General features: G+C 40.9%; 1 protein-coding gene across 3 annotated transcripts in view; it reads left to right on the top strand.

The window, feature by feature from the left end:
- The window catches only part of MAK (male germ cell associated kinase), a 75,289-nt gene that overhangs the window by 39,168 nt on the left and 12,803 nt on the right, over nt 1-23,318 (top strand). For all 3 annotated transcript variants that reach the window (XM_058285220.1, XM_058285219.1, XM_058285221.1), the window contains exons 8-11: nt 1,309-1,476; nt 5,871-6,182; nt 11,952-12,124; nt 16,021-16,169. In XM_058285220.1, coding sequence (XP_058141203.1) covers nt 1,309-1,476; nt 5,871-6,182; nt 11,952-12,124; nt 16,021-16,169 — 802 coding nt within the window. The remainder of the gene's footprint in view (nt 1-1,308; nt 1,477-5,870; nt 6,183-11,951; nt 12,125-16,020; nt 16,170-23,318) is intronic.

Below are 23,318 nucleotides of genomic sequence, written 5' to 3'. Positions count from 1 at the left end.
CCCTTCTTTTTTTCTTTTCTTTTTTTGTTAGAGCAGTTGTAGGTTTACAAAGAAATCATGAAAGAGCTCCCATATCCTACCCCCCCACACACACACAGTTTTCCCTATTATTAACATTTTGTATTAGTGTGGTAACTTTGTTACAACTGATGAAACAATATTGTTGTAATTTTACTATTAATTATACCCTACTTTACATTTGGGCTTACTCTGTATTTTACAGTTCTATGAATTTTTTTTAAAAAATTTATCTGGTAACATAAAAACAACCTAAAATTTCCAATTTAATGACTAACAAGCATAGAATTCAATGGTGTTAAATACATTCACAACATTGTACTACCATTACCACCAACCATTTCCATCACCCCAAAAAGAAACATCACCAATTAAGCAGTTTCTTTTTGGTGCACTAATTCTCCACCCCATCCCCTGGAAAACTTGCGTTCTAATTTCTGACTCTGAATTTACATATTCTAATTATTTCATATAAGTGAAATCATATGATATTATCCTTTGTGCCTGGCTTATTTCACTCAACATGTTGCCTTCAAGTTTCATCCATGTTGTCACATGTAACAGAACCTCATTCCTTTTTATGGCCAAATAATATTCCATTGCATGTATAAACCATGTTTATCTGTTCTTCCATTGATGGACACTTTGGTTGTTTCCACCTTTTGGCCATTGTGAATAACATTGCAGAATGAATACTGGTACACAAATATCTGTTTGAGTCTCTGCTTTCAATTATTTGGGACATATACCTAGAATTGGATTGCTGGATCATATGTTATTTCTATACTTTCTGAGGAGCTGCCAAACTGTTTTCCACAGTAGCTGCACCATTTTACATTTCCACCAACAGTGTAAAAACGTCACTATTTCTCCACACCCTCACCCAACACTTGTTTTTTTTTTTCCTTTTTTAAATAATAGCCATTCTAGTGGGTGTGAAGTGTTATCTCATTGTGATTTTTATTTGAATTTCCCTAATGGCTAATAATGTTGAGCATCTTTTCATGTGCTTATTAGCTATTTGTATATTTTCTATGAAAAAAAAAATCTAAGTCCTTTGCACCCATTGTTAAAATTAGATTGTCTTTTTGTTGTTGAGTTTGTAGGAGTTCTTTATATATTCTGGATATTAAGCCTTTATCAGATTTTTGGTTTCCAAATATTTTTTCCCATTCTATAGGTTGTCTCTTTATTTTCTTGAAAAAGTCCTTTATCAATATGTTTTTAATTTTGATGAGGTCCCATTTATCTATTTTCTCTTTTGTTTTCCTTTCTATATTCCTTACACAGAGTGACTGGCCAGAAGGGTACCAGCTTGCATCCTCTATGAATTTCCGCTTTCCCCAGTGTGTTCCTATAAACTTAAAAACTCTTATTCCCAATGCCAGTAGTGAAGCCATTCAGCTTATGACTGAAATGTTGAATTGGGATCCAAAGAAACGACCAACAGCAAGCCAGGTAAGACTAAATGTGCTCTTAGCCCTTTGTAAATTATATAACTTAAAATACTTGTATTTAATTACATTATTCAGTATGGATTTCAAGTTTCCTTTGATGGAGCTTATCAAAATTGTAAAATAAATGAATTTTGAGGTTTTACAATATTGGATATTTTCATTTAGGAAGACAAGTCTGTTTTCAACCAGGCCTTTACCAAGAGAATTAAACCCTAAGGCATCCAGTGTTTATAATGAATGAATTTCTAGCTATATATACCATCCTTGGGAGAATTTTTCTGTGTTTTTGTGGTTCAAATGAAGAATCCCAGTTAAGAAAAGCTGAAAGATTCAACCTCTAATGGTGAAAATTCAAGCATATGATAACTGTCATGGGTGCCAAAAGGCATCTCTTATACAACGTAGTAGACTTTCCAGTGCTCTCCTTAAGGTTTAGGGATTGGATTCTTACTCCTTTTTCACAGCAGTGTCATCCCTCCCTAGAACTGGCTCTCACAGGAGGGTGGCACCGGGGCTTCCAGCTCAGTGCCCTTGTTACTATACCTTATTGCTTCTGAATGTATTTCCAGTCTCATGGTTTTTAAAATGCTTATCTGCCTGCAAAGGACTTAAATGAAAAAGCAATAATAAGCTTGATTATTTAAATATATATTCTTATTATTTAAATATAAATTCAGTATGAACATTAGCAACAAGTTTTTTTTATTTAACTTGAGAACATTTTTCCAAAGATCATCCCAAAGAGCAAATAGAAACCAATAGTCAAGAATGTTAAAAACAGAAGTTTTAAATTTTAATGAGGTCCCATTTATCTATTTTTTCTTCTGTTGCCCCCTTCTGTATTCCTTAAACAGAGAAATTGGCCAGAAGGGTACCAGCTTGCATCCTCTATGAATTTCTGCTTGCATCTTCTATGAATTTACAAATTAAAATAGTCAAGACATGCTTGAGGGAGCAGATGTAGCTCGAGTGGTTGAGTGCCTGCTTCCCACATGGGAGGTCCCAGGTTCGGTTCCTGGTGCAGCCTAGAAACAAAACAAAAACAAACAATAGGCAAAACAAACAAAAAAAATGAACTCAGGGGAACCGTTGTGGCTCAGTGGTTAAGCACCAGCTTCCCACATATGAGGCCCCAGTTTCAATCTGTGGCCCCAGTACCACCAAAAAAAAAAAAAAGCACATGTTTGAGTAATAAGTAACAGGAAGGCAGTGGTAGGGGAGGACAGCTTGCCCTATCAGATAAAGTCTATAAATCGATAAAGCAATGAAGGTATGGAGGTATGGTATAAGAATTGACAGATAGGTCAGTGTTGCATTAAAAGATAAACATGGCATCATAAATCAGGAGGGAGGATTTGGACTGATTTAGAGGGACTGTTTAATGAATGAGGCTGGGACAATTAGGTAACTTTTAGGAAAAAGTAAATGCTTTACAAAGAAATTACAGAGGGTTTAAGTAATGAATTAATTTTTAAAAACCTAAACTATTAAAAACTAAAAGAAAACAGAAGTGAATATTCAGTCTCAAGGTAAGAAAAAGATTGGTATGAAAGTGATAGAAGAAGCCACAAAGGGAAAACTCAAAAGATTTGATGACCTAAACCTTTCTACATAAACATGGTAAAATTGAAAGACAAAATAATGAAAATTATTTTGTGACAAATATAACAGTGGTTGGGATCCTTAATATAAGGCACCTCTATAAGTATAAGAAAAACATTGAGACTTTTTTCTATATTTTCCAATTTTTCTAAACATTTATTCTGTTACTTTTGTAAGAAAAATATAATAGTCTGAAATTTACTTAGAAAAGTAGGCATGAGACCTGAAAAAAATCATAGAAAAATAAATACAAATTAACAAAGCTATTTTTAAAATGTTCAACCCTTGTTCACAATCATAAAATGCAAATAAAACTGAGAATCCATCAAATTAGCAGAAAATAAAAATAGTTTAAAGGCTAGTTCTGTCTTAGTAAAGGAAAGCAATTTTGTGATATATATGAAGAACTTCAGAAACAAATAGAATGTTGGGTAAAGATTTATGACCAAAGACATTTAATACCAGTTGAAAACTGCCCATTGAAAGTATAACCTACAAGTTTCCAAATTAAAAGCATGTACAGTGGAAGACTTTGTAACATTGATATAAAGACAGTGGTCACCAGAGGTTCTGAGGGGAGGGAGAGGGAAGAACAGGTGCAACATGGGGCATTTTTGGGACACTGGAATTGTTATGTATGATATTGCAGTGATGGATACACATTTTGTCAAAACCTATAAAATTGTGCGGTACAAAGTGTAAACCTTAATGTAAACTATAGACCATAGTAGCAGTGCTTCAATATGTGTTCATTAATTGTAACAAGTGCACCACACTAGTGAAAGATGTTGTTAATGGGGAACGTATAGGAGGGGGAAGGGGTAGGGTATATGGGAATCCCCTATATTTTCAGTGTAACATTTATGTAATCTAAAGCACCTTTACAAATAAAAAAAATAAAGCACGTATATTCGTAATGTGAAATATTTTGCCACCATAAAAAATTCAATAAAGTTTTAATTTGGGAGAATTTTTATGCTCATATGCTAAGTTAAAAAGACTATAATATTATATATATAATGATTTTATTTAAAAAAAAATAAACATGTATGCTATGTGACTAGAAAAAATAACTGAAAAGAAAAATATCCAGAATGTTAGCAGTGGGATTACAGATAATTTTTATTTTCTTCCTGAGAGCTTTCTCCCTCATTCCTTATTCTTTACAATGATCAGGGGAAAAAATAAGTATTATTTTTTTAAAGATTTTTCTCATCTAAGAAGGATGATAACTAGGCTCTTAAAGGGCTTCCCTTTGATTCAAATGAAGTCTTGAAATTACAAAACCTATTCACAAAGATTTCAGCTCCAAGATATGCATTATTAAGCAGGAATATTAACATACTAATTAATTGATTAAATTAATTCAGAATGAGTGCCTTCTGTGTGCCAAGTACTGATGTATTTAAATTATCTGTATTTGTTGTATCCCATTTAGCAAAATTAATATAATTATACATCAGTCGCAGTAGGGAGCATCTTAGGATAAAAACCCTTTTCACCTCTGCTAAAATCTATCTCCCATCCTCTCCCTCAATTCCTAACTTCTTCCCTGCCCACCCTCTTTCACAGTCTCCTATTTGGTGGGAGCAGGAAGACCTAGTCAGTTGTAGGATATGGGACCATGTCAAGTTCAGAGCTGCCTCTGTCCCTCTAGAAACTGCCTGTACACACGGAGGGGAGCGCCTCACGCTGGCACAGGGTCGGGGGGTGGGGGGTGGGTGCAAGGGAGAGGGGCTCGGCTATCCTGAAGGCCCCTTCCCCCATTTAGCCAAGAGGTAGCAGACCTGGGAACTTGCCTCCTTCACCAGACGCCTGCCGCTGATAAGGAGAGCATTTCCACCGCTGAACTGCACAGATTTCAGACATTCTCTAGATCAAGTTTCCTCGACCTCAGCGCTCCTGAGTCTGTCCCGTGTGTTGTAGGATGTTCAGCAGCATCCCGGCCTCTGCCCATTAGATGTCAGCAGCACCTCCCACTCCCCAGGCGTGACAACCGAAGATGCCTCCAGACACTGCCAGATGTCCCCTGGGTGGCAAGATCGGCCTCAGTTGCAGGTGGCTGATGTAGACTCTGCCATCCACCTCGTCATCTGGGGGCCTCCCTCCCCCATGTAGTGGCAGCAGTTGGATGACTGATACATTTAAAACTCAAACAGTGATCTTGTATATTTCTTTCCCATCAATTTCTCCTTGCTGGTCTGTTGATATAATAAGCTGCAAGACATGTATGTTTGTAATCTACTTTCTTAGGACTTTTTTTTTTATTGCTGGTAGGTATGTTGTTATACTCATGCTGAGTGGCCCTGATTTGTACCTAGAACTGTAGTTAATCATTTTAAAATAAGCTACGTGGAAGGCTTTCTTCACTTATTTTTAAAAATGCCTTTGGATGGACATTCAGGCATTATCAGTATACACATTTTGATCTGAATTAATTTCATCAAATTTAGCCAATGCTTATAGCAGATTTTGTTTAAAAAATTTTTTAAGTGAATAGATCAGTTGCTTTTTCTGGGTATTAAAACTGCAAGTGAATTTTACACTCTTCCTGGTTACTTATACTTCTACATTAAAAAAAAAAAAGAAATGTATTTCTCGAATCACTTTTTTCCAGCTATCTTTTTTAAAGTCATCATGATCATAAGGGAAAAATTGGACACTTTCTAAGTCTTTGAAGCCCACCTCAGCTAGTGAGGGATATATGCCTAGCAAGTGCCCAGCAAAAGTTTGTGTGCAGTCAATTCTGGTGGAATCGTTTTGCATATGTTGCTATTTTTTGTGCTTTTGTAGGCATTGAAACATCCATATTTTCAAGTTGGTCAGGTATTAGGTCCTTCTTCACATCTTCTGGAATCGAAGCAGACTTTAAATAAGCAGCTGCAACCACTAGAATCGAAGCCATCTGTAGTTGAATTAGAACCCAAGCTTCTGCCAGAAATAACCGACCAGCCTGTTGGACAGCCCCAGGCGAACCTGAGCCACCAGCCACTGCAGCCCCTGCCGCTGTCACAGAACCTGAGTGTCCAGCAACCTCCGAAGCAGCAGAGTCAGCAGCCGCAGCAACTAACAGTGCTTCCGAGGATCGGCAAAGCCCTGCCAGCCGTAAGTTGCCGACGGTGACTCTTGAAATCGTTAGACTAGTTAGGATTCTGTTTCTAGGCACTTCCAAGAACACTGGGGAAACCACGAAAGAGTACTCTAGGTTGAGCTCCCTGACAGACGCTTGATGTGAAATAACCTAAAAGTCTAATGAGGTTCGGAATGAAAGTAATAAGCTTAAAGTTTGCATTCAACAGAATTTCTTTAACTGTAACTTAGATGCAAAGGAATTCAAAGAAAGAATCGAAAAGAGTCCGGTACTCAAGAGTACTGATCCTATATCTTAAGGATTTTGATGATAATTTTAAAAGTTTTTAAATGCTTTGAACAGAATTTTTTTCCCGCCACGTGTCAGGCATAGTTTGAAATTTCCTTTGTCCCCTTCGTTCTGTTCAGAGATCTCATCAAGTCCCACAGTTTCAACTCTCTCCTCAAAGTTTATAAGCGAGATGTTAAATGCATGGTGGCATTTTAGGTCTAAAAGGGATCTTAAAGAACGCCGTGTCTAGTCCCATATCAGACCCAACCATACCCGCCATCCCATCATAACATACTATTGATTACTTGTTGCTTATGTCTAGTACTTATTGTGTGGCTCTTTCTACTAGAATGTACATGGATATTTGTCTGTTTTACACATCAATAAAGATCCGGAACCCAGAACAGTGCCTGGCACATAGTAGATTCTCAGTATATATTTGTTGAATGACTGAATTGTTTCACCACCTCTAGTGTCATGAGGAGTCCACTTCATCCCTGGGGCAGTTTTGACTCTTAGGAAGTTATTCGTTATGCTGAGTTAAAATCTGTGTTTCAGCAGCTCTTCTAGAAGACAACTTTTCAGATATTTGAAGATAGCCCTTATATCATCTTCCCCAGGCTGCTTTTCTCTAGGATAAACATCCCCATTTCCCTTGGTGCACTGCAGATGACATCATTCACTGAGGAGTGAGTGCGAGGCCTTGGGAACACTAACGTGGGTAGCCCTTGGGACCCGTGTACCAAGGAGCCTTTGAATCCCCTTGCTTTCCTCCTTAGAGTGAGGCTGCCAGAACTAGAGGCAGACAGTGGGTAGGGAGTGTCAGGCAAGGTTATTCACCTCCGACATCCCACTGCTGTATGTCTGCTGGTGTCATCAAAGACCTGCAGTGTTTGTGTTGTTTGTTCGTTTTGTTTTTATCCTGGAAGGCACATCAAAATGTTGACTCATATAAAGAGGAAAGGAAAGGAAGTGCATATTTATTGAGCAGTTATGAAGTGTCATGCACTATATTAGGGCCCTTGTGTGCATTTGACTTAGGTTAAAATACCCAGTAACCTAGCCCTAAATTTTTATATAGCTAATAAGTTACAGACCTGGAATTGAGCATTCTGTTAACTAAAACCTCTAAGTTGCTCTACTTTTTATGAGTGTTTCTGCTAAATCAAGTATTCTTTATCCTATACTTGTGGTATATGATCTCTAGGATTCAAAAAGTTGCAAGGCCTCATTTTTATCTCCTGAATTTCAATTCAGTATTTTTGACCTTTTATTTTGCCTTCTAAGGTTAACCATTTGGCTCAGCTTATTGTCAGCTAGGTTTTTATTTAGCTGGACTTTTGTTTTTTTTTAAAAGATTTATTTATTTATTTATTTTTCTACCCTTACCCCCAACCCCCCACCCCGGTTGTCTGTTCTCTGTGTCTCTTTGCTGCGTCGTCGTCTTTGTCTGCTTCTGTTATTGTCAGCGACTGGGTAATCTGTGTTTCTTTTTGTTGCGTCATCTTGTTATGTCAGCTCTTCATGTGAGCGGTGCCATTCTCGGGCAGGCTGCACTTCCTTTTGCGCTGGGCGGCTCTCCTTATGGGGCGCACTCCTTGTGCGTGGGGCTCCCTATGCAGGGGACACCCCTGCGTGGCAGGGCACTCCTTGCGTGCATCAGCACTGCGCATGGGCCAGCTCCACACAGGTCAAGGAGACCCGGGATTTGAACCGCGAACCTCCCATGTGGTAGGTGGACGCCCTAACCACTGGGCCAAGACCACTTCCCTGGACTTTTTTTTTCCTCCTGTTTCTTCATGATGTACAGAATAACAGCAAGCCCTTGGGCAGGCCACTAGAATCTTCTCCCAGATTATCCAGTAATATGATTATTGAACTCTGTACTGACCCACCTTTTATGTCCTTTGATTACCTCATTTCATTGATAAGGTTATCATGAAAGAGCCTGTAACCCACCTTGCTGAAGTCCAGATATGCTACATCAAATAAAGTCAGTATTTGCTTTTGACGAAAAATGGTGGAATATGTGATCTACCACTTTTTCTTACTTAGTGCTCACAACTTTCCCCTTAGCAATTGATTCTGGAATCTCTGCCCTTATCCTATTCCAAACCTATTGATTATGGAGCTTATAAAAATCTACCTTCTATTTTATGAAAAGTATTTCTATTTGCCCCTTCTCCTGTCTTCTCATGCATACATACTGGATTCCCTAAGTATTACTGACTTTGTTCCACAGTAATCAGCATCAGCACCCTAAAATAAAATTAAATTGAAATAGGAGTCTTGAATGCGTGTGTAACAGCTCATTTTATCCTTAGTAAGTCTGCTTATCTGGAGCTTCAGATCTTTTTATTCTCTTTAGTGTAGAGATCATTCTTCTAGACAATAGAAGTTGAAAAATAGGATTTATTGTCATCATCCATCACTTTGACACCATCAGCTTCAAGCAATAGCATATCCATTTTTTACAGATATTCTTGCTCCAAACTTAGCTATATTTGCTGAACCTGCTTTCCAGCTCTATTTTTAAAATTTCCATGCCTTTTGGAATTTACATTCAGATGCCCTCAATCCAACCCCTGTAAATTTGTAAAAAAAAAAAAAATCTGCTCATTGTCAGTAAAACAACAATCTAAATAGGAGGAAATATTTAGAAACCACATATTTGAGAAGGATTTAATATCCAGAATAGGTAAAGAAATTTTTTAACTCAACAACTAAAAGACAATTAACCCAATTTAAAAATGGGGGGAAACGGACTTTGGCCCAGTGGTTAGGGCATCCGTCTACCACATGGGAGGTCCGCGGTTCAAGCCCCGGGCCTCCTTGACCCGTGTGGAGCTGGCCCATGCGCAGTGCTGATGTGTGCAAGGAGTGCTGAGCCACAAAGGGGTGTCCCCCGCGTAGGGGAACCCCACACGCAAGGAGTGCACCCATAAGGAGAGCCGCCCAGCGCCAAGGAGGGAGCAGCCTGCCCAGGAATGGCGCCGCCCACACTTCCCGTGCCACTGATGACAACAGAAGCGGACAAAGAAACAAGACGCAGCAAAAAGACACAGAAAACAGACAACCGGGGGAGGGGAGGGGAATTAAATAAATAAATAAATAAATTTTTTTAAAAAAATAAAAAAATAAAAAATAAAAAATAAAAATGGGCAAAACACTTGAATAGACATTTCTCAAAAGAAGATATAGAGATGACCCAAAAGTACATGAAAAGATGCTCAATATCATTAGCCAATAGGGAAATATAAATCAAAACCACAATGAGATACCATTTCACACACACTAGAATGGTTACTATTTAAAAAAAACAACAACAATTACAAGTATTGGAGAGGATGTGGAGAAATAGGAACACTTATTGTTGGTGGGCATGTACAATAGTACAGTCATTTGGAAAACAATTTGACCTTTGACCAGAAAGTATAGAATTATTACATGACCCAGCAATCCTACTTCTAGGTATATACCCCAAAGAATTGAAAGCAGAGACTCTCATGTTCAAAGCAGGATTAATCACGACCGCCAAAAGATGGAAGCAACCCAAGTGTCCATCAACCAATAAATGGATAAACAAAATGTGGACTGTATACACAATGGAATATTATTCTACTCTGTAAAGGAATGAAGTTCTTATACATGTCAAAACACAGATGAACTTTGAAGACATCATGTAGAGTAAAATAAGCCAGGCACAAAGGGAGAGATATTGCATGATCGCTCTGATGTGAAACTATTAAAATAAGCAAACCCAGAGAAGAACCTAGAATATAGGTTACCAGGAAATGGACTGGTGCAGGGAATAGGGAGTTAAGGGTAAAGTGTACAAAGTTTCTATTTGGGATGATAGAAAAGTTTTGGTAATGGATGGTGGTGATGGTAGCACAACATTGTGTACGTAATTAACAACCCTGAATTATATGTTTGGATGTGGTTAAAAGGGGAAATTTTAGATTGTGTATATATCCCTTGAATAAAAATTTAAAAAAACTCCTTGGAACTGTATAACACAAATAGTGAACCCTAAGTTAAATCTTGGACTGGCTGGAATTAATAATACAACTAAAAATGTGCTTTCATGAGTTGTAACAAATGTGCCACACCAATGCAAGGTGCTACTAATAGGGTGGTACATGGGAGTTCTGTCTTTTACGCATGATTGTTCTGTTATTCAGCAACTTCTCTAATTAAAAAACAAACAAACAACACTCATTGTCTGCTCCAAGCCAGGGCTTCTTCCTCGTTTCTGATCTCCTTATTTTTCTTCCAGAGTCATCCCTACTCTTTCTCCTCTTTGTGTCCCTTAGGATCACATTTAGCTCGTTAAACAGAAACCTGAGTCCTGTCCCTTAAACAAGAAGTCAGGTGGTGGGCAGCTCAGGGCTAGTAGTGCCTGTACCAGCTTCTGTCCTCCTGTCCCACCGTCCTTAGCATGTGGTATTTCATTCCCGCGGCCACAAGATGGCAGTGGCACCTTCAGGTGTCCCGTCTGCAGTCAAGGCTGGAGGAGGAGTGAAAGTCACCGCCCGTGCCAGCTGAGTCTAAAACTCAGCTCCCTGGAGGTGTCTCCCAATAGACTTGCACTCTCAACTCACGTGCTAGCTTATGCAGCCTGGCTACTCATAGCTGCAAGGGAGGCTGAGATATGAGGTATTTTAACTGGGCTTATTGCTACACCGAACAAAATCTGGAAGAGTGGCTGTTGCGTAGGAACCTGGAAGTATCTGCCACTCACTGCTAATCAGATAGTCACAAAGCCCAGCCCTTTTATTCCTTGTTAGCGTCAAAATGCATTCTTTCCTCAGCTCTCCAACCACGATGACCCTGTTGCCACTGTAATTGCAAAGGCCTCCTGTCGGAACAGCCTCACCTTTCTCAAATACTGCCCTTATCACATCACTTTTCAGCTCAAAAGCATCCATGTGTTGCCCATTACCCGGAAGATAGCTGCAGCTCCTTAGCCAGACACTCAAGGCCTTTGTATCTAGCATGATTCTGCCTTTGCAACCCTATCTTTAGCTGCACGAACTGTCTGCTTTGGTAAATATCCAGAGCAAAACAAACTCTGGCACTTTGCTATTAAAAAGCCTTACTTGATACATTTCCTCTTCCAAACTCTAGAATAATGATAGTAACAATACATCCTACCCCTTAGTAACTCTTATGTGCTAGGCCCTAGTCTAAGGACTTTTGATGTATTTACTATTAAATTCAGAAACATTAAATCAAGACCTCATATCCTCATTTAAGGATGAAAAACCTAAGACCTTGAGAAGTTAAGTTGCTTACCCAAAGACACACAGCCAAGTGGCAGTTTTCCAGATCCTAAGTCAACTTGGATCCTAAAAATTCAAGTCTCCCTCAATCCAAGTTCACAGAGATATTTCCTCCCTGTGCATTCCTATATATTTCTAGTTGAGGATGTGGACTCTTAGTGTCAAGCTTGTGCATGAAAGGCATTCAGTAAGTGATTAAAGATTATGATGACTCATTTTCTACCACAGAAGCCAAATGGGACACTGAGTCATAAAAGTGCCAGGAGACGCTGGGGTCAGAGTGTGTTCAAGTCTGGAGATAGTTGGGAAGAGTTTGATGACTATGATTTTGGAGCCTCCCATTCCAAGAAACCAAGCATGGGTGTTTTGAAAGAGAAAAGGAAAAAAGACTTTCCATTTAGGTAAGATTTCGTATTCATCAGGAAAATACACTTTTATCATGCATTGACATTATTTTACTCATTAAATATAAATGTAGACATTAAAAGACAGTGGGTGGCTTAATATTGTTTTCTTCCACAAAACCTAAATCTCTACACATATCTCCAAAAAGGTAAAAGTCTTGATTTCTTAGTTATCATTCTCAGTGTTAACGGGTGAGGATTGTGTATGTGTTCAGAGGCTTTTGTTATATTTTTATAGAGTGCTTGTGAATTATGATCATTATTCCTGTTTGAAATTCACATGCCTATTTGCAGAAAGTACAACCTACAAAGTTAATAATTTATGCCGATGGTGTTAAGATTTAATTATTCATTTGCTTGCTATTCTCAGCTTTTATCATTTTCTGAACTTTTCCTGGAAGTTTAATACTTCCAGCAGTTCCTTTTTTCTATAAATTGGGTTGTCATTAGTACATTATTCAATTTTGAAGTGAGGCTGGGTCATATTTTGGTGAACATTTTGGAAAGATACTGTCAATGTCTTTTCTTTTTGGCACAGAAGAATGATAGGGGGAGAAAGTGGGTGGCATGAGTCAGGGAAGCCTGCTTTCCAGCTGCTTGGCCCTGTCCAGTGCAGAAGTCTCCACTTTGGGGCGCTCCTACCCCTGAGCATAAGTGAAGACTCTCTAAGGGCTCCCTATGCTTGGATAATTTTTGGCCAATCAATTTCTAGATCCTCAAGTTCCATAGGTACTCTTCTTTAAAATACAAGAAGCTGAGAATAAACCTGCTGAATCCTTCTCAACACCTCTTGGCCATTTCAAATTTCACATTGCCCTGGTGTGTAATAACCTCCTAGGTGCTAAACAAAGGAGAAATCAGAAGACTAGCACAAAGGCTTTCTGTTGTTCCTTGTGTTGTATACATGTATTTCTCCTAAGGGAAAAACCCAGAATTAGAAATAGGGTATTTTAGCCAATGTAGGAAAGCCTGGAAATTAAGAACCACTGAAGTAACAGAGCCTAGTGATGCCTGTTTTTAAAAAATAAATGTACTAGAATGCTCTGTGGGACCATCTGACTTTTCAAAACCCATGGATAAAACTGTTCATGATTTTTTGATGATTTGGAATACTTTATTAATTAAAGTATTAAACTTATTTATCAAGTTATATCATGAAATATTTACTCCAATTACAGTTGATCTTCATATTTCATCTTATGAAATATTTTCTGCTTCCTGTCTCCTATTAACAAGAAACAGAAACGAATTTAATTTACTTATGATGAAAAATTGTAGATGCCAACTTAAAAACTGTGTAGGGAGGGGAGCAGATGTAGCTCCAGTGGTTGAATGCCTGCTTCCCATGTAAGAGGTCCCAGGTTCAATACCCAGTACCTCCTAAAAACAAACATACAAACAAAAAAAACCAACTCTTATTGGGGAGCAGATGTAGCTCAGTGGTTGAGGCCTGCTTCCCATGTGCAAAGTCCTGGGTTCAATCCCTGGTATCCTAAAAAACAACAATAACAAAAACCAATAAACTCTATAGGAAGCTACATAATTGGGTGTTTTTTAAACAATTCTTTGGGAATGCGGGCACAAAAAAATTGAAGTTCACTGGGAAAGTGGTAGATGACTTGAACACGTATGGTTAAAATGAGAAAAACTATTATAAAAAGGAAAACTGTGACTGCCAGATTGAATTCCAGTTTGCTGTATAGGTTTTTCTGTTGAAGGTATTGACTGGAAACAATGTCCAAAAAGATAAAAAACAACTACAATATCAGTGAATAAAACATGATTATTTTCCTTGGTTTCATTTACTCATCCTTTTTATCAAAAAGGAGAAAATGTGAGAACTGGGAATGGAACTGAGGGTGATAATAAGCTGATAAGGGGATTCATTTGCTTGCCATTGTATTATTGTTTTTAATATTTACCTATTAGTTCAGCAAAAAAAGTGGTGGGAATCACACACACAGTTTTGTTTCATTTCTAATCTAATACTAAAATTATTTTAAGTTCTTTTTTAACCTTTGTAAATTTCAACTGAACTTTATCCATATATTTTTGGGAATGGAAAAGGTGTGAATCAAAACATGTAGTTAAAATCAAGGTTGTAGCCCATAAGCTTGATTCAGGCAGGGGAACAGTTGGTACATTTCCTCAACATGCTACACCAATTACCCCTTTTCTCTGAAATTCTTTTAAAAGAGAATGAGATTGAATTTTTCATTTGGGTATGTCTTTCACATTTTTATTTTTTTGGTTTCTTTAAATGGCCCTTGCACAGTTCTAGGTTAATAATTATTATTTTACTGCCATATAGTAAGCACCTTGTGAAACTTCTGTCATACAGGACGCTGAGACTCAGGTTGGGTAACTTGTCCAAAGGTGGCTGAGGCTTAATTCAAATCCAGGTCTTTTTCTTTCTATACCAGACTACCTCTTTAGGCAGTAGGCACTCAAATACTTGGAGAATTGAAGGGACTCTGAAGTTTCCTGCTCAGTCTCTCAGACAGCCCAGGCTCCCCAATAAAGTATATGAAGTATCAAATACAAGAATGTAAATCTTGTCTTTAATGGTTGGCTTTTTCTTTCAGTGAACAAAAACAAGAAACATATGTATATGTAGACTTGTATTTATACCTGGATGGTGTTAGGCAAAGGTATAAACATACTATCTCTTGACCTCAATTCACCAAACATGTAGTAGCAGAAATAACTATAACACAAGACAGAATGTGTTTCAAGTGCCATTAGTGACAGACTGGGGGGTTGGGATCTGAGTTCCTCTTGGAGCAGGAGAGGGAATCTTTTCAGAGTGGGCAGTTTTGACGGATGGGTAGACTTTCAGCAAGTTACGGTATGACTGCGCTGGGCGGAAAAGAAGGGAAAGAAACTAGAAATGGGTGGGGCTGCTGTCTAATGAAGCAGACCTTTCTGTCTCCAGAGCGGGCAGCTCAAAAGGCCAACCAAGTTAGTGTCCATTTCCAGCAGGGGTGATTTGGCACGTAGGCCTCGGTAGTAAGAATCTTCTGGGTGGTAAACATGGATGTTGGAGTCAGGTGACAAGAGCTGGGCAGTGCATTCCCAGCAGAGGAGGCCCGGGCACTGGGGCGGCAGGGCGAAAAGTGTGCCCTAAAGGGCTTTCTGTGACACACTGATTAATGGGCAGCAAAGCAAATGACAGCCTCTTCCACTGGGAGTGATGGGCTACCTTGTGTACTGCCGAGGTTAAAACGGCTCCAGGAGCTCAAGAGAGCTAAGCCTGAAGCTGGAACTCCTCAGCTCCTCCAGCTGAACAGAGCTGTGGGAGGTAGGGGCTAAGTGGCAAAGAGTCCATCTTAATCCTGGCACCGCCAAACAGCCAGCTGGTGGTTAACCCCTGGACACACATCCTGCCTAGTTGGGAACAGACACATCCCAATAAACTTGGATGTTCTGTGCACGTCACTAGGCTAATTGGAAACGTTATTTGGGAGCCTTTCCGGCATTTGTGTTCTCTTAGCCCAACCCAAACCGTGTCCCAAGCAACCTTACAGATGATTTTTTTAGGAGACAGGATGGCTCTGATAGTCTTCCCTTCCAATATGTCATCTTCCCACAGTACAAACCCAGAAGTGCCATAGCTGCAGGAAAGATACAAACATTGAATACACAGACAATTTGCTGCCCAGTTATAAAGCTTTCGGTTACATGCTGCCACGTAGTAGAAATGATTGTATGTGCTGCCTCACATCACCTGGGGGGAAAGTTACCATTCACATTTCTATCAGCAGGAGGAGTCTGATGGAAACCATCTGAAGGGGATCACATCCACTGGTTTGAGAAGATCTACAGAGGGTGGGTGGGAACACAGTCGCTGTCCTCTCTCCTTGCTCTCACGCTACCTGCTGTTTACTTTGAAGGCTTCCAGACTCAGTAGCCTCGGGCTCCGTTCACTCACCAGATGAAAACAAGAACTTACCTGCCGCTGTTCCCCGAAAATCCGATTCTGAATTGTCATCTGCTTCAACAGCTAAACAGTACTATTTAAAACAATCAAGATACCTTCCAGGTAAGTAGAGAAAATAAAAAGTCTACTACTAACTAGTGTGGAGATAGGTGAGGCTCATTCAAGTGTCTTGGCAACTTTGCAGAAAAGTATAATCATCGTGTTCTTGGCTGGTAACTCTGCCATTAATTGAAGTCTGCTTGAGAAATCAAAAGAGCCAAAAACCAGTGTGAAGAATATGCTTCAAAAAATAATTTTGCACTACCACCACTACCCCCTGGAACATTAAAGCTATGCATGGTTTGGCAACTAGATTTTGTGAAGGAAGGGAGGGACTAAATATTCATTCCTAGGGAATAGATTTAGTAATGGTAAGTTGTATTAAAACAATTCTCCATGCCTATTACAATTTTTATAAAATTCAGGTTTTTAAATACCGTTTCCTAAAGGATGTGATTTATGTCTTTAAAAGATAATTCTGGCTGCAATGGTTCAAAAGGGCCAAGGAGACTGGTAAAGAGACCGTTACATGTGTCCAGATAGAAGGGGATGATGGCTTGTTCCAGAGTGGCAGTAGTAGATATGGAAGTAGATGAAACCTAGATACAGCACAGTAGTGGAACCCATAGGGCTTGCTGATAGATTAGCACACATGGTGGCAAAAGACTGGAACAGATTTGGGTCATCTTCTGGGTTTTGACTTGGCCACGGTGGACGGCGATGACTTTAAGGAGGGGAACGTTAGGAGAGGACAGGAGCGTGGAGGGAGAGGATTAAGAGTTGAGTTTGGGATGCCCATTAAACACCCAAGCGGATCTGTTTAGTAGCCACTGGATATATGAGTCTGGAGCTAAGGAGAAAGATCTAAACAGAACGTTTGGGGGCGGGAGGGGCGGGTAGTGATATGCCTTCAAGTAGCATTTTCTCCTCTAAGTCCACTTGAAAAACAAAATTGAAAAATTCAATTTAATCTAAAAGGGAGTCAAATTCTAAATCGTTGCCTACCTTAGAGGTACATCTTTAATCTAACAAGAGGAGAAGATTTTTTTTTCTCATGTTTTTGTGTTCATGGCCATTTCCAGGTTTCTAAATGCAGTGAGCGGGGTTCACTTGAGGAAGTCTCCTGAAGTTAGCCACAGTCTTAATTTCCCCTTAGTTGATTGGGGAAGGAGAGGTAGGGAACAGAAGTAAAAAGGTTGAGGTTTAATTGTTACGAAGAGATGGGTGCTTAACTTATTTTTCTGTGTACCTCTGAGGCAGCCATAGAAACTTCAGTTCCTGGAATCCAGCTGGGATCCACTCCTGTTGTCAGTAATTGGAGAGAGGGGAAAAACGTAACAGAGGAAAGGGTTTAGAGATAAATGGGCGAGAAAACAGACAACACTGGGTGTATAGGTTTAGCAGCATGTGTTAAAGATATTAAAATACACTTATGAAAAACAAATCAGGGCTTTAGGAATGTACATCTATGCTCATTAATAAGGAGGAAGCTGAAATCTAAGGAAGGTTGAAGAGATTGGTATGAAGCTGTCAGGCAGGGGTAGAGGTAAACCTTTAATACCCTCTGCATTTGGGAGAGGCTGTTGAGAAACATTTGATTGCAAAGATCTAAGTGGGTAAAATAATGTTTGGTTAGGTTTGGTTTTAAGCACATTATTTAGGTTCTGTGGTACCAGGGTAGAAAAGGAAATAGAGGGGAAAGATATTTGTATCTTCTTAGTAGCATATACCAAATGAATTTACAAGGATCTCATTAAAATAGCTAGGGAGATCATGATTCTTGTGAGCAAGGGATGGGAATTAGAAAATCCACTATACAGTAAATTTTTGCTAATATAAAATGTGACCATGGCATTTGCTATTGTCCTTTGTATTTTTAACATTTTTTAAAAATTGGAAATACTTTGTAAATTTTTCGCATCTACTCTTGACCTTAAAATCCCTATTTTTTTTCCTTATAAGGTCAAAATTTTGTAACTGGAAACCCTCCAAACAGTTTGGGAAAGACTATTCTACTTGTGACATTAAGAATTTAATTTTTGAAAGAGAAAAAATAGTGACGTTATTTCCATTTTTTGTGCAGGAAATTTTCATACCACTACACTAACAGGATGGGCATTTGTCCTCAGATTTCTTTACAATCAGACTCTAAACACAGCGGGACTCACTAGGCTGCTCCCTCCTACGGGAGCCTGAAAAAGCAGGGTGCCCTCGTGGTCCAGGCGGCAGAGGGCCGAGAACCCCCTCTGGCCTCGGGTCTCGCTCTTGGTCCCCATTCAGCATCCCTGGAAGAGGATCGCCGAGGAGGAGCCCCCTCCGCTGGCTCCCCGAGGCTCCTGGCCTTTTTCCTACTCAGCCAAGATTTGCCCATATTAAAGACGGTGTCTAAGAGCGCTCCTCGGATGAAGAAGCCCTGCCCTGACGGTCCCCACCGCGCACTCACTGATTCTGTGATAGTGCCTCTTCAGCACACCCACACTTCCTTCATCCCGACTGACCCAGTCAAAGAGCAGGATCGGTGGTGCTGGGTGTTCCCAAAGGACAGAGACAGGCCCTGCCTGTGCAGGGAGAGCAGGAAAGAGGGCGGAGAACGAGGAACCGTAACCAGCAGTGAGGGTGGGGGGCAGAGGGGCGCCGCAGCCCTGTCTGGAGGCAGAGCCTTGAGAGAAGAGGCGAGAGAGCTGGTCCTTACAGCAGGAGAGGAAAACATGCTCAGACTTGCGGGCAGCAGGGATAGTTGTGTTGATCCAGGTGATCCTTTCCTTTGCTTTACTCATTCACTCTGTGTTATACATTAAGTGCTTAACACGTGCCAGGCGCTTACTCTTCTAGGCCCTGGATATAAGCATTTGACAAGGCGCTCAAAGTGCCTGCTTCCCAGGAGCGTGCCTTCTAGTAAAGAGCGAGGAAAAGAAATTGAGCAGGAGGTGATCAGTGCCTTTATCATGAGAACAGGGAGATGAAATCCAGGGCCGCTGCACTGGGGGCGGGGCCTCCCTGACACCCGAAAGGTCAAAGTTGGCGTCCTGAAAAGCGTGATGGGTCAGGCAGAGGCGAGGAGGAAACAAAAGGTCACCACTGGAGTGCAGCGAGGGGCAAGGAGGGGCAGGCGTGGGAAGGAGTCGGCAGGTTGGGATTGCACAGCGCCTTCCAGCGTGGGAAGGAATTTGGCTTTTCTTCCTGGCCACATTGGGGAGGGCTTAAAGGACACCTGGTCTGTGCTTTTAAAACCATCTGCGTCCTGTGAAGAGAATGCCTGCATCCAGGTAAAAGGTACTGATGCTTTCGGAAGAGGTGGCCTGTTACTGTATTTTGGAAACAGACTTGCGGGTGGGTTGTTGGGGGAACACGAGGGAAAAGTGAGTTTGGGGCTTGGATCGTGGGTGGGTGGAGCTGCCGTGTGCTGACCTGGGGACGACTCAGGAGAAACAGGTGGGCCGGGGCTGCGGTGTTCTGCCCTCTTTGGGGATGTTCCTTGTGAGAGGCTTGGGACCCCTTCCCGTGTAGACAGGTTGGGGGCAGGCGGCTGTAAGAGCCTGGAGGTCTGAGCAGGGATCCGGGCCGAGATAACAGTGCTGAGGGCTTAAGTCCCCGGCATTTCGACAGAACTCGAGTCGGCAGCATTGGGTGGGCTCGCCTTGGAGAGAGGATGGTGAAAGCCAGGCCGGCGGGCCTGCCCTTAGGAGGGGCAGCGGTGGAGGAGGAGGCCCTTCCGGGGGCTGAGAAGGAGCGGCCAGACAGGAGAGGGGACAGCCAGGAAGAGGAGGTCTCCAGAGGCCTCAAAGGAGAGGTTAGTTCAACAAAGAGCTGCTGCTGCTCAGCTGCTGGACAGGACGGACAGATGCCTGATGAAGGCCCCTGGTGCCCCTGGTGAGCAGTTTCGGTAGAATGGCTACGAGGATCAGGGCTGGGGTGGGCTGAAGGTGAATGAGAGGTAGGAAATTGGGGGCTGCAAAGAGAGACAACTCTCCAGGGGCATTTCACTGTGAAGAGCAGCTTAGAAATGGAGCCACAGCTGGAAGGGGATGCTGACTGGGGGCGGGAGCGGGGGCTCTAACAGCAGCGGCTCTGGAGCAGGTCTGCATGTGGATGGCAACGATGGCGCACACCGGGAGCGAGGGGATGAAGGGGACAGGGGTCCTTGGGAAGCCAAGAGGAGTGGGTATCAGCCTAAGGGATGGGGTTCGTTTTGTTTTTTTTCTTTAAATTTTTCATTTTGAAATAATTTCAAACTTACAAAACTTTACAAAAGTAAAACAAAACCCATGTAGAGAACTCTAGCATCCACTGCCCCCAGATACCCAGACCCACCAGTTTTAATGTTTTGCCACATTTGCTCTATCTTATCTATCTCTCTATCTATCTCTCTATCTCTCTATCTATCTATTTATCTAGCTTCTGAGTTCTGAGTGTAGGTTGTGTTGGAGAAAAACGGCGTTCAGCCCAGACCCACCAGTTTTAACATTTTGCCACATTTGCTCTATCTTATCTATCTGTCTCTCTATCTCTCTATCTATCTATCTATCTATCTATCTATCTTCTGAGTTTTGAGTGTAGGTTGTGTTGGAGAAAAACAGCGTTCACTGGGACACGGAGACTGATTGACCACAGGCAGAAAATGTGTTTATTGAGAAGCTCTCCCAATGGAGGGGGTCTAAAGGGCAGGCTTCAGCCCTCCTACCAGCATGGTAGGGGTCCAAAGAGAGACTTCAGCCCACTCCTGGAAGGGGGGGACTTGAATTTATACAGAACTTTCCTAGGCAGGGGAAATGATAGTGGGAGGGGGGTTGAGGGAGTTTATGATTTCTTGGAATTGTGCAGGAGCAGATGTTTCTTTTCATCTGTAGGGATTAAAGGATATGTAAATAGTGAAGGTTTCCATCTCCATCTCCTTCTGATATGCAGATGATAAAGATCTCTTTCTCCCTTAACTCCTGTCTCTACCAGGTTTCTTTGTTTAACCTGTGGGAAAGTGCCTGCCATGCCCTCAGACACAGGGGAGGGGGTTTGCCTTTTCCCAATGCATTATCAGGGCAAACTGAGCTACAGCTTGTTAATTATTGAAAACCTCTAACAGGTTGTACTCCTTGAACACATAATCCTTCCTGCTCCTTGAGCACGTAATACTTCCATGTACATTTCCTAAGAACAAGGATATTCACTTATGTAACCACCTTAAGTAGTTATCAAGTTCATTGACATAAAGCTTTCCATCTGTATTCCGGTTTTTTCATATGTCCCTATAACATCCTTTTGAGCCTTTTCTCTTTCCTCCATTATTAGAGCCCATCCAGGATCATGTATTGCATTTAGTTGTCATTGTCTCTTTAGTTGATTTTTAAAAATTTTAATTGTGTGGAGTTCACTTTTGCAAGGAGCAAAGATGGGAGGGAAAGAGAGTTATTCTCTATTTAGATACCAATAAGTTGTCTATCTGGGTGTGGAAACAATGAGAGAGTCCCAGTCTAACTGCCAAAGAAAGGTGTAAGAAGGCTCCCAGAACTGACTCATGAGGGGGACACCATTTCCTGTTTAAAATAAAAATCAAGTTCATTTCAATGACTGAAATTTAGCGAGTCGGTATTTTATCTTACCTATAGAAGTAAATAATCCATTTTTCATAGCTCTGCTTCCTAATTTGGCTTTCAGTATCTGAGACCTGTCTGGTCATTTTTAACTAAAAAGATATAACAAAGTCTGCAAATTACTTGGAGTCAAAAGCATGGCTGTAATTTAGCCTGAAGAAATATACTCAAAGTTAAAAAGGACTATTTGAAATCTAAACTTGAGGTGTTACCCTTTTGCATTCTTCTGCCTTGAAGATGGCCCCTCTAGAGCTGGATGAGGTTTGAGACTAGACTTGAGCTCAGTTCGAATCTTTTAGACAAACATTTATTGAGCACCTCTCGTGAGCCAGGGATAGGGAAGAGGACAGAAACCCAAACAAGAAGTGGTCCTTAAAATTTATTTAGGATCCATAGTTATTTTTATAGTTGAATATCTTCAGGAATAAAGAAGAAGAATATCTTCAGGGGCCCTCTGTTATACTCTAAAGCTAAGTATAAAAGGTCTTACTAATCATCAACCTTTAGGATTATGGGAGCTCTAGAAATTTGCCATATAATTGCAGGGCAGCATGACACTGTACTACAAGGATTGGCAGATCTATGACACTGGCCTTCAGGGAAAGAGACACAAGAGTCATATTTATTGACCTGCTACTGACCGTCTGTGTACTTGGAGCAAGACTTTGAAATTCTGTTTTCTGTTACTTACAGTGGGACCTCGGCCATCTCTCAGCTCACCCTGTAAGCCTTAGGTACTTAGTTATCACAAGGTAGTTGCAAGTAGAATATGCAATGGAAGCACCCAGCGGTTGCCCACTGGTCTCACTCCCTACTCCCCAAACTGTCTAGCATTCATCAGCGTGGGCACCTTGGAAACGCTGGTCTGAGGGCACCTCTCTAGTCCCACCATCACTCACCGTCCTTCCTTCCAGCCTGTTTATTAGTGCCTGGTGTCATTTCTATACTTGCCCAACTTCCCACATTTTAAATTTCTCAGCCTGACACACACATTCCTGCGTGATCTGGCCCCTCCTCAGCCCTGGCTTCCCTTGCTCCATCCGTGCTAGACTTCTCTGAGTTCTTTCCTGTCTCAGGTCATCTGCCTGATCTGGTGCCTCTCCCAGGAACTACCCCCCAACCCCTTCTCCACTCTTTACCTGGCTGAGCCCCAGTCATCCTTCACATTCCAGCCTAAAAATTCTTCTTTTTTTTTTTTTTTAAGAAAAACCAGCCTAGTTGCTTCTGTAATTTACCCACCCCCAGCACCAGATTCTTCTAAACACTTGGCATACTGCTAATTATTTTACATGATTATTAACAACTATTTAATGTCACCCTTTCCATTAGTGTAGATTATAAGGGGTCTGTTTTGTTTACTGCTTTTTCTCCAGTGCCACACATACTGCCTGGCACATGGCAGGTGCTCAGTAAATATTTGCTATCAGACTTTTAATCTCCTTTGAGGTGAGGGCTCATCATACATGGATTTCTACTTCTCCCTTTTACTTGGTACCTAATAAAAGCTTGTAAATTATCAAATAAAATATTAAAATTCTAGGGTGCGTCTACTACAAATAAATTGGAGTATCTCTTCATCTAAAAAAGACCTAGCATTAAACCAACCATTTTCAATAACATATATATT

Source organism: Dasypus novemcinctus, chromosome 22 (genome assembly GCF_030445035.2).
Source record: "Dasypus novemcinctus isolate mDasNov1 chromosome 22, mDasNov1.1.hap2, whole genome shotgun sequence".
In the NCBI taxonomy this organism is placed as follows: Eukaryota; Metazoa; Chordata; class Mammalia; order Cingulata; family Dasypodidae; genus Dasypus; species Dasypus novemcinctus.
Note: the sequence above shows the minus strand (reverse complement) of the source record. Positions and strands in the feature narration are given on the sequence as shown.